Consider the following 13,017-nt stretch of genomic DNA (forward strand, 5'->3'; position numbering starts at 1 on the left):
TAATAGCACGCGTATCTTGCATAAACTTAGCTATCATAAGGTCACGGGTGAGCAAAAAAATTATTTTAGTTAATTTACATATAAAATACACAAAAATTACATACCAAAAAAACTAATAAGGGATTAATGACGTAACATAGTTACGATTAAGGACCTTCTCAATGGAAAAGTTATTGCGACTATGACGTTTACTGTGAAATGGTTCCATGGTGGCTCATGAACCTGTAGCGACTCCTAGCGCCATCTTGTAAAACAACAATAGAAACTCCGACCATGTTCTACATCGCGCTATCGAAGTTTCTCAACGCGGTCGCATATATACAAGTTCCGACGCTCGTCCTTCGGACTTCGGTCCCAGGCAAAACACCTGCCTGGAGAAAGATCTCTCTATTGGAGCTCCCCCCCCACAAACCCTTGACCGTACTACGTTGGTGTATTCAGTTAAATATGAGTTGCCCCGAATGACGAATTACTTCGGTAGTAGAACATGAAAGATTCTTTAACATTTTAAATTCAAATTTCAAAAACATTTATTTGTGTAGAATACAGTAAAATGGTCTTAAAATAAGTTTAGCACATGAATTCAGCATTCAAGCAAGCGTACAAATATTTAGTTCTACGTCACTGAAATTTAGGTTGTAATTTTCGTCAATATTATTTTACCTGATAAAAGCCACATTTGTCCGTTTCTACAAAATAAATTTGAAATGCTCATATTTGTCAGAAATTTTCCATAAAACAATAACATAGTTGTAACAATGCAAACATTTGTGTAATTTTATTTACACATTATATTACCTTATGTTCTTATAGAGACTGTATCTACAGAAAAACTGTATTTTTTTTTCTGTAAAGTCAAGTTATTTTCATTCGTTTATTCATTCATTGAGACAGTGACCGACACTGACATCCCACTTAATAATTATAAATGCGAAAGTTTGTAACTCTGTTTGTAACCTTATCACTTCAAAGCCGCCGAACCGATTTAGATGAAATTTGGCATGCAGATAGCTTGAGTTCCGGGGAAGGACATAGAATAGTTTTGTACCGGAAAATGGCATAGTTCTCGCGGGATAGCAATAAACGAATTCTACGCGGACGGAGTCGCGGGCAACAGCTAGTGTACCATATTTGTCATCAAAACAACTTATTTTTTATCCGTCAAGGTCTTGTTTAAACAGTCTTGAAATTACTAAGTAAGAAAGGTATATAAAGGCGGTGGCACCAAATGCAGAAACACACTTCACCACCAACAGCGTTTGCAATTATGGCGCTTCTGAAAGCAATACTGGTCATTTGCCTTCTGGCCGTTCCACTGATCTGCTCAGCAGATACCAGAGTGCCGGCGTGCGACCAGATGTGTTCTCATATACCTGAAGACAGGAATGCTTGTTGCCGAGACCACGGTTATGCGGGATATTATACATGTATTTGGAACCAGATGTTCTGCCAATAAGGTAATTTTAAACTCTAGCTGCTCATAAAGCTCGGAAATAAACGTTTTGAAATGGATTTATGGTGTTTTCTGTACAATTAATGGAACTCTTTCCCCTGTTTTACCATCTAAACATACTTTATTTTGCTTTGGACAGTAGAATTGTCTTATAAATAGTGCTAACGTGGAGTGACATACATATCTAACAAGATATATTTAATTTACTTATATATCAGATGTTTTTTTTTATTCAACTGGATGGCAAACGAGCAAATGGGTCTCCTGATGGTAAGAGATCACCAACGCCCAGAAACATCTGCAATACCAACGCGTTGCCAACCTAGAGACCTAAGATGGGAAACCTCACGTGCCAGTAATTTCGATGGCTGTCTTACTCTCCACGCTAAAACACAACAGTGCAAGCACTGCTGCTTCACGGCAGGATTAGCGAGCAAGATGGTGGTAGCAATCCGGGCGGACCTTGCACAAGGTCCTATCACCTGCTTATGTTTCTTCACTTTCTTAACTTCTTTTTATCTTGCCACTCTCGAATGTAGGTATTTTGGTACTAACTACAGCCTAACATACAGTCGAGTGCAAAAACATGGACTTCTTTTTTTAACCGACTTCAAGACATGGAAGAGGTTATCTATTCGGTTGTATTTTTTATGTTTGTTACCTCAGAACTCCGTCATTTATGAACCAATTTAAAAAACATTTTTTTCGTTCGATCAGGAATGCCTTCAGTTAGGTCCCATAAGCACCAAATCAGGATGTTATGATTGGATCCTAAAGAAATTGAGGGAAATCTTCAAATATTGTATATAGGCACACCTATGGTAATTTGGATATATTTGATAGTAAGTATCTTGTGCATTTGCTCTTTTCATTTGGTGAAGTGGAACTGATGATGAAGACCACATTTGACCAACGGAGCTACTACTCAATTCCAAGTACTTCACGGGTTGAATTTCAATTACTTTAACACAGTTGCTAAGCAATTTATGCTCGTCGTAATGCATTATGGTGAGATGGAATGGGTGGTGAAGCACCGGCCTCCTCAGTAATGAACGTCTCTGCATTGTCCTACTAATTTTTCATCTCTCCTGTTCGAAAAGTTTAATTTTCATGGATAGAGAGCCGGGTGGAAAATTGCGTTTTCATCTCTAGGGTGGAAAGTATTTAAAAAAAAAATTACGATTAGCCAGGGAGTCGAGTTACGTCAATGACACTTTTTTTTCACGTTTCGGCCTGGCCATCTAGATACACGTCGTGACCAAGGAGCTTATATACCTACAACACTGGAGGTTGAACGCCGAACATCCATTTGAAACAAGAAATTTGACTTTTTCTATGTCACGAATAATATTCCGTCTTTCTTTAGTTAGGTTAAGAAAAATGTGAAAGAAAGAGATGGAATATATAAATAAATAACAAAGGTCAAACTTCTTCGTTCGGCGTTCAACCTCCAGTTTTGTATTGTAAGCTCCTTGGTCGTGGCGTGACCAACTCGATTTTTTTTTATAGTCGGACGTGGCTAGTGGCCAGTGCGAAAAGGTTGGAGGTTGGATATCAGTAAATTTAATTTATTATTATTCTCTTCTTTTTATTAGTATTTTACTTTCCTCACAGTCGAAATGAAAAGAAGAGTGTCTAACTCGGGTGAAATTACCCATTTCCCCTCGAACTATTGGCGCACCCTTGGTTATCAATCTACTATTAAGTACATTGCAAGTTAACATAAAGCTTTTAAAAAGAAAATAAAAAGCTTTAAACAAATAGGGGCCAAGTAAGTTATAAGCTATTATTTAAAAAATGGCTTTATTAATAATAGCATTGACCAAAATATTATATTTGGTCTATGATAATTTTACCGTTGAAATTCAAGTGGCTTTTTCTTTTGACTATTCTATTAGTTGCCGCTGTCTTGAGTTAATGTTAGGATAAAAAAAACCACATTAAAAGTAACTTAATTTATTATACATAAGCATGGAAAAAAAGGTCAAATCGTAGCCACCCGTACTCCAGGTTCCGTCTCGCCTAGGCATTCCAAAAGGGGGGATTGCCTACCGCTAGTAGCAGTACATCCGTCCCCCATCACAGCTGGAGTAGCCGCGGTAACCATGGGCCCGGCAGCACTCATCCTTCTCAGCATCAATACGGGAGCACACCTTGAAACAGAAGGAACTTTGTCACACTGTCATTATCTCTAGCAAGGGGATATCCATTAAATACGTTTGGTCTTTAGAGGGAGGGGGGGAAGGGAGTCGAAATACCACGTTATTTTACCCCCAAGAAACATATGAAAAACATTTGTTGCGGCACTTTTCAAATTATGACCTATTTACTTGAAAATATGGGGATGAAAGTTCTTACGGAATTCAAAACAAATTTGTTATAAGTAGGTATATTTATCGGAACTATGTGTAGCTAAAATGCCGTCTTAATTATAATCCTACCCTCCTAACTTACAATAAAGGACGTAAGGTGTCAAGAGTTTTCTATGAAGAATAGCCTTTTTGTGTTGGCAGGGTAGAATACACGTCGTTTTGCTAAAATTTGGCTACCCGCAAAATATTTATGTTTTACTAAAGAACATGGATGGATGGAAGAACAAAAAAATTACTTTATATTCATAGCAATGTATTGAAATTATTTTCAGTAAGCCGTAGAAGTTTCTATGTGCTATTATTAGCAGAATAGGTATCCTAAATAAATTAAATATTTCCCAAAGTTACTATTCCACGCGGACGAAGTCGCGGGCAGAAGCTAGTATCGTACATAAATTCAAAAACTCAAGAGTACGAGCCCGAGCTCAAACACACGACCCTCTTGAGAGAGAGGCAATAGGTCAAACCACTAAGCCACCACGGCTTTTTTATGTACCTATTTATGTTGGTATGAAAAAATACCTGGTCACACGGTCCAACTCGTACAGCAACGGCGCTGGCCAAAATAATGGCCATCAGCACCAGCACAAACATAGTCTTCAGAGCGGCCATCTTGGATTACGTCTATCAAAGATGAATTAGAAAATAGTTATGTCCAGCCACCGCAAGATTCTTAGCTTATATACGCGAAAGGGTTCGGTAAAACCCAGTTCTAAAATGATAACAGCGTTTGTTTTTCCTGAAACATTGTTATTGTTGATCAATATAACATGTACCTAATATTATGGAAGATTTCTGTTAGTAAGTATTCGGTATTAATTTATTTAACACTACTAATCACCCGCGGCTTTTAACGGGATTTCACTTAACAACAACGTTGCCAAAATGACTCTTTTCACTCTTCATGACCCAGCGGTTGATATTTCGTTTTTAACCCCCGACGCAAAAAGAGGGGTGTGTATTTTTTATCAAAGTCAAAGTGATTTATTTGTAAACATAATGTATAACTGATTACAGTGGTGGGAAAATTTGGCTTGCAACATTATGTTTTGCCGATAGGCGTACAATAATCAAAGATGAAATTAAAATTAAAACTAGGATTAAATCAAATTAATATTATAGGTACCTATACAAAAAAGAAATAATTAAAATATAAAAAAAGAGATTTTAAGTACTTATGTCAACGCTAATAAAAACTAATTATTTAATTTAAATTATCTGTAAAAAAATCTGAAATTGAATAATAGTATTTAGAAATTTAAAAAAAAATAAGAAATTATGGGCAATAAATGATTATTATTATTATTATTATAAGTTTGGCCAGCTCTTGCCAATCTGACTGGAATCGGTCCAGGTCGTCCCGCCATCTCCTAGGTCTGCCTCTGCTCCGGTGACCGTCGCATGGAACCCAATCGGTGATTACTTTAGGTTTTTTTTCGGTTAGTAGAGACGAGTGGAATAAGAAAGAAGAGGCTTTTGCCCTGCAGTGGGACACATTATAAGCTATTAAGAAAAATATAAGTGAACCTACTATGAAATAATAAAAACGCATTCAAATCGGTCCACCCGTTTAAGAGCTACGATGCCACAGACAGACACATAGACAGACCTTCTTCTGGGCTCCCATTTATTCACCACATATCCGGTACACTTTAGTACCTCCTGAACATGTCTCAACTCGTCCTCAACAAATTCAGAGTCACAGAAATCAAATGCCCTATTTTGCAAAGAACTCGCAACGGATGAGATGTCTGGGATGGTGGTGAGACGATGCGTTCGCATACGCATCCACGGTATATGTCAAAGAACCATCCGCTCTTGCCATTTCCTTTACATCAAGGAAAGCTAATGTATGCCCCTCTTCCAACTCATAAGTAAAAGTACCTAAACTTTGTATGAATGGAATTGAGATATGCCAGAAACTGTTCCACTTGAGGTTTCCCACCTTTCATAACGCACAAAACATCATCGACGTACCGTTTCTACAATCTTACATTCCACGCTTGTAGATCTATTAAAGTCTCAAAATGTGCCATCCAGATATTGGCTATCACCGATGCCACGCGACTATCCATAACAAAGCCATCAATCTGTAGATAGTGATATCCATCATTCTGTAGCTAGGACTCTAACATAATATCATTCTCATATAACTTCCCCCGAATTATCTCATAGCATTCTTTAAGAGAAAAATTGGTGAAAAGCGACGCCGCACTCACCATAACGTCTTCCGGTTCCATCTTAATGCTGCTGAGAATTTCTAAAAATGGCGAGAATCTTTAACCTAAGATGACGTTTTCCCCCACAAGCGGCCACCACATCGATGCTACGTGTTTCGCAAGGTCGTAAGTAGGAGAAGCAATTTGACTTACGATAGGTCTTAAAGACACGCCCGTCTTGTGCACTTTCGGCAACCCATATAACTTCGGCGGCGGCTGCACGGTCTTCGGCTTGTAAAGGCGCTCAAAATCATCACCGTCAAACAGATCTTTGTAGTCTGACAACAGTCCTTATACGGCGCATAATTCTGGTCGTAGGGTTATACGACATTGGCTTATAGACCTGATCGTCATCCAACAAATTCCTTATTTTACTCTCGTAATCATTAGAGTCCATCACCACAGTGGTATTACCCTTAGCCGCTTTAAGTACAAAAACCTCCTGGTTCTTCCTAATATTCCTTAAAGCCAAACGATCTTCCGCAGTGACATTGTTTTTCGGTAAACTGGCCCTTTTTACTCACAGTCACTTTATTGCGCATTATCGCTTCTTCCACGGTACTAATTACGGTTCTATAAGGAATTCGTTTCGGTGTCAAAGCATAATTCAACCCCTTCGCCTCTAGATATCTACTCTTTTGTACATAATCTCTAAAATTTAACTTTAACTTGTAATGTTTTCTCTACTAACCTGCGCAATGCAACTTTAACCTGTATCTCCAAAACTTCAACACGCCAAAATTTCTATATTTTTATGAATTTTGCGGTGCCTTTTACAAATATGCCCTAATTGTAATATTGAAAAAATATTTTTCATACTTAGTTGGTAAAACTGGCCCATTTTTTTTTTACAAAAAACTTTGACCTGCTGGTGCCACTATTTTTGGAATTACCCTATTATAATTAGAGCATTTTTTTTTAAATCCCGTTGGTTCCTTCATACGAGTATTTTGTAAGTGTTAATAGTTTATTATCTTATGCATGTGAAGAAATCACAAAAAATAATTGTTTGGCAGCTTTTCATGGCAAATTTTAAATTTGGTTTAGGACAGCTGTTTTTATGGGATCCCCTTCAATCGCATAATTGATTTGGCATAACAGTACTGTCGCATAGTAATATTTTGGCCTACTACTTTTTTGGCATTAATATGCCAATATTAGAATAATTTCAGTTGGACTAATTTGTATTAGACTAATACACATTAGACATTAGTATTATTATTTGGTCTATTGATTATTTGTTATAAATGAACAACAAAATATTAGGTTAGGTTAGGCAAGTATGTTATCCAGGTGCGTAGCGCCCAAGCAACGCAGAAATAGGAGGTTCGCGGCGGACCTCCGCCGACCTCGCCTTAGTTCCTACATATATTAATACAAAACTAACCTTTTCTCGTAGTGCATCTGGCTCGTGATTGTGATTATGCACTTTGTAATGATGCTAATTTATTATTATGACTTTTTACATTTATGCTATCTGACTTTAGTCTTCATGAAGATGATGCTTTCTGTATTTATGCGTAAAAAAATATGCGTAATGATGAGTATGCACATTGCTAATTCGGCTAAGAGCAATTATTACAAGTAATTTTATGCCATCCAATATAGAACCGTATTTATACTTAAAATTTATATTATAAAAATGGTAGGGCTATAATGAAATTAAAATACTTATTAGTGGGATTTCTTGTTAGAGCGGCAATGTATAAACTTCTGCTCTTTTACGGTTACTTAGACAGACAGCGTAGTGACAGTAAATAGGGTCCCGTTAATGAATCTTAGGGTACAGAATCCTAAATAAAAGTTATTGGTAAACATTTCATTTTAATACAAGCTTTATTTGCTGACTGTACATTTTGTCGACATACCAAATTTCAAGTCGATGCCATTAACAGTTGAAGAGTTCCGTCCTGCGGAGACGATCCTAGCCGGACTACCAGGATGCCACTACCGGATTATTGTATCGTCATGCGACTTACATAAGTATGCCAAATTTCAAGTCAATCTGACTACTGGAAGTTGCTCGAGTTTACTTGCAAGATTTGACTACACAGACAGACAAAGGGACAGGTGAAACTAAATAAAAGCTTGTACTTAATGACTAACTCGTTTACGCATATTACCTATGTAGGTTTAGACACAAAGAGCCCATTACTAATTTCCTTTAGTGGTTTTCCCGCGTGGAAAAACACTGGCCGTGGTAAGATACGGATGGAGTGCATAATCTATTTTTTTCGAGAAAAATCGGAGTTCAGTCTAAATACGACGGCACTCGAAGTGACAATCAACTATTGTACGAAATGAGCGATATGTATTTTTAACCCCCGACGCAAAAAGAGGGGTGTTATAAGTTCGTGTGTTGTGTGTCTCTGTGTCTATTTGGGCACCGTAGCTCTTAAACGAGTAGAGCGATTCGGTTTTCTAGCGATGTTTCTTAGATGTTAAAAATAAAGTTGTGTTAAATACTTGTGATGTATAGATATCATTTAATAATATTGTGAAATTTAATAATCTGTTTAAAAAAATATATACCTCGTTGAGTTTCTTGCAGGATTCTTACTCAACAGAGGTTTTTCCGAACCGGTGGTCGAAATAACCGCACCTATACTCCATTTATTTTTAGCATTTGAAACTTAACGGTAAAATTTGCACACGTTTTTAAATAAAACAACGAAATTATTTAAAATTGTGTTAACTTCTATAATATATAAGTACCGCTAATGAATGTAGGTACCATCAGCCAAATATGTGGTCTACCACCCTAAAGTTGGAAATCGTTTGCATGCCATAAAACAATAATGCCAATAGACGTGTCTGTCAACTTGAAAGTTCGACTTTAGCGACATACTAATTTGATAGGAACTTGTTTAAAAATTGGTAGACCACTTATTTGGCTGATGGCGAAATACCAAGAAACGTGTGTTACAATTTGACCGTTAATTCAAACCTTAAATTAAACGGAGTATAAAAACAAAGTTAATCTATTAAAGTGTGCCTGATTATTTTTCGGGTTCCATTCCTAAAGGAAAACTTTTATATTTAATCTTTTTTTTCTCTACTTTTAAAAAAGTAGGTACATCCTACTTATATTTTAAATGCGAGTTTGTGTGTGTGTATGTTTGTTACTCCTTCATGCTAAAACGGCTGGACGGATTTAGATGAAATTTGGTATGTAGATAGCTGCACATCTGGAATAACACATGGGGCATTTTTTATCTCGATATTCCCACGGGATAGGGATAAAATATCGAAACAACAACTGTTGGGCTTAGACTCATGAAATTTGGGGTGGTTGTTTTTAATACGTCAATGTAAAACACGATGTAATTTTCGGGAATTCACACGGGAATTTTTGAATATCCCGGAATTTATAGTCGACTGCTGTATCTAATGATTAACGCGTGCGAAGCCGCGGGTAAACTCTAGTTACTTACTATATATTTAGTCACTAGTTAGTTACTATATATTTTTGATAGTTACAAAGGCTGCATTGTTGCTAATAGGTATAGTAACAATGCGTAGCCTTACTTGGCTCTAAAATTATCTTTTAAGGCCTCTACCCATTAAAATGTATCATACCATGACCGTATCAAGAACGTATCAGACACGGAATGTAACGCGACACGGACTACAGCATGTCAATGGTGTGTCATACCCATGAGAAGTGTATCGGGACCGGTTTTGGCGCTCCGTGCATGGCACGTAGAACTAGGGCATATAGAGCTAGAGCTAGGGCATATAGAGCTAGAGCTAGGGCATATAGAGCTAGCGCCAAGGGAAGTTGCGTATGCAAAATTGGGGGACCGCATTCTGTGAATAGTTTTGAACTCGGATAAGCTTGCAGATTATGATTCTGAATGTTGCCAGGAGATCCGGTGGTCTTTTTTTATACCCTGGACTGGACTGAACCCTGGTGAATGGACTGAAAAAAAATGCTTTTGGAACATTTTAATAACAAATTTCGTGATAACATCCATTTTTTACAAGCTTTTTTACATATAACGAATACCGAGTCAGTTGATAACTTTTATTTTTAATAATAAGAAAAAAGTACTTCGATATTTTTTTTATTTTTAATAAAAGCGTTTTTGCTGACTTTACTTTTTGTTGATTGTACTTTCATCGTCATCTAAACTACATTTCCGTACCAAATTTCAAGTCGATGCCATTAGCTGTTGAAGTGTCTAAAGTGTGAAGTGTGAAGCTGTTTTCAATTGTTTGTGTGCGCTGCAATAGTGCAAAACGGCCATGGCTCAGTGGTCAACATTGCTCATAGGAGCAAAACACTGATATTCTGCCACAACCCAGAGGACCGAGAACAAAAATTATCACCTTAAGTATAAATGTACAACAAAAAACAAAACGAAACAAACAGTGCCAAGCAAAATGAATACATAATCAAATACCAGTTTTGTACCTGCCTACCAACAACGAAATAGTTATTTGTGCAACAAGAGAGCAAAGTTGTTTTTTGTTGCGAGTGTTGATTTTGAATCCCGAGTAAGCGAAGGATTCTATAATTGAATCACGAGCGTTAGCGAGTGATTCTAGATTAGAATCCTGAGATCAGCAAGGGATTGAAATACACGAGATGCATAAAAACTTTGGTCTCGTGTGACACATACAATTTTTCACCTCAGCAGCGAGAACATAATTTAAATGTAACATAAGAATAAAACCACATATACCTACCTGTTTACAAAACAAACACATTTTTTTAAAATAGAATCCGATTATTATCAAATATAATAATTACATTTAAAACCATAAAAAGAGTCCAGTAGCTACAATACAAATCGCATACTCATAACATGCAATCTTAACTTCTTGTACTAATGTCACACTAATTTTTTATACTGCAAAAAGCCTTATCTCGGGGTAATTGAAAAGGTTGAACAATTAAACCTTTAAATATGATTTTTTTTAAGATTTCTATTACATAAACATAAATAGATTTGTTCAAAATCATTCAATTTAACAAATAATAATTATACTGTAGAGGCAGTATACGGAATTCTTTTATAAAAAAAAAGAGACGCGGCTTTCGTGCAACGAGGTTGCATACTTTATTAAAAGATCGGGAAAATTTACATTTTGGAAATATTTCGATAGATTTTTAATACCAAAAATTTAATTTAAGTTTGTAATCGACAAATTTGATCCTATCTCTTGCTTTTTTCGAGTTGAAGTGAAATGACAGATCAAAGTAAAGTTCAAATATTTGGAATTCAGTGAGTAGACCCAACACTGTACTCAGCATTTAAAAAAAAAAAAAAAAAAGTTACTTTGTCTCACGGAGTGAGCAAAATGCGATTTTGCTTACTGATTTTTCATAGCAAAACCTGCCTGTTTGAGGTGCTGATGTGAAAAATATTTTTCATTTCTCATCGTAAAGTTCGTACTTATGCTGGATCTAGGCGACATAAAATGACTTTTTATGCTCTAGTGCATAAAGTAAAATCTTCGTTTAAGGATCAAGGTTCGTTCGTTCGAAAAAGTTTCTACATATTTTTTAAATAATTATTAATTTATATAACAATAAAAAAACAATCAAAATAAATCAATAAAACTAAAAATATACAATGATATACAGTAATTCATCCACTTTCCACTTAATATAATAAATGCGAAATTTCGTGTTTGTTTATTTGTTCGTTACTAAGTTTGAGTCCCGTAGCCTATAATCACTCTCTGGCCCATAAACTATATCCATGTCAAAAATCACGTCGATCCGTCGCCACGTTTCGACGTGAAAGACGGACAAACGTACAAACACACACACTTTCGCATTTGGCTGTATATGTGTGTCTTCTGTGTTATAGTGAATAAATGTCTTCTTTCTTTCCTTCATTTATAATATTAGTATGGATAGGTAGAGTCTCGATGATGATTCACGATGACGCGTGCCGTGTTTCTTATTACTGTCATTAATGTCTAATTTTGTCAAAATCACGCGTCTTCGTGAAAAGCACTAATAGCTATAGCTGAAATTTGCACACGATGTCCTCATACAAGAAACGCATTATTTTTAATTTTATTTACAATATCTAAAAAATATTTTCCCTGAAATTGACTCACGCTTGAGCGGTTTTTATTACTTGTTGATCACAGACAGTATTACCTTCTGTTATCATTCCGAGTATGAGGATTGTATGTTTGACCTACAGAGATAAACCGAAAACGAAAAAAACCGGCCAAGAGCGTGTCGGACACGCCCGGAATAGGGTTCCGTAGCCATTACGAAAAAAATAAGTAATATTTTTCTAAGGATTTCGTATTTTGTACGGAATATTCCAAGTTTAGGTATATTTTATACCTTAGGCTGCTATTTACTCTCAAACTTATTACAAGCATTATAATAAATAAATAATCTTTTGCCATCCCGTCGAATTAAAAAAAACTGCAATAATTCTCAAGAAAACTTAACCGATGTTTTCCTTGTAAGTTTGATATACTTATTACCATCCTGATTTTTTTCAAATTTTCCACCCACCGGTTTAGATTTTAGAAGGGGGGATCGATTTTAATGAAATTTGCACTTTAAAGTTGAATATTTTGCAAACAAAACACTGAATCGAAAAATCGTTTTAGAAACCCCCTATTGGTTTTAAAACACCTATCCAACGATACCCCACACTACAAGGTTGGATGAAAAAAAAAATACCCCCACTTTACGTCTATGGAGGTACTCTAAAAAAAAATAAAAAAAATATATATATTGTACCATTTTGTCGGCATAGTTTACATATATATATTCGTGAAGAATTACAGCTTTCTATTATTGATAGTCTCTGAGCAAAGCCGCGGACGGACAGACAGACAGACATGGCGAAAATATGTGATCCGTTTTTGCCATTTTGGCTACGGAACCCTAAAAACTGGCCGAGGGCGTATCGGACACGCTCAGGATAGTGTTTCGTAGCTGTCAAAATCGTACAATGCGTATTAAAAATATTTTTACAGAATTTTCCTA

At 36.2% G+C, this 13,017-nt stretch overlaps 1 protein-coding gene across 1 annotated transcript; it reads right to left on the minus strand.

The window, feature by feature from the left end:
- Positions 1-3,393: 3,393 nt before the first annotated feature.
- Positions 3,394-4,493, minus strand: LOC141444622 (spodomicin-like). The gene is made up of 2 exons (XM_074110191.1): positions 4,348-4,493; positions 3,394-3,606 (listed from the first exon to the last, which is right to left on the minus strand). Exons 1-2 carry the CDS (start codon positions 4,435-4,437, stop codon positions 3,508-3,510), a joined length of 189 nt encoding a protein of 62 aa, XP_073966292.1. The 5' UTR covers positions 4,438-4,493; the 3' UTR covers positions 3,394-3,507.
- Positions 4,494-13,017: the final 8,524 nt, after the last annotated feature.

Source organism: Choristoneura fumiferana, chromosome 30 (genome assembly GCF_025370935.1).
Source record: "Choristoneura fumiferana chromosome 30, NRCan_CFum_1, whole genome shotgun sequence".
Lineage (NCBI taxonomy): Eukaryota > Metazoa > Arthropoda > Insecta > Lepidoptera > Tortricidae > Choristoneura > Choristoneura fumiferana.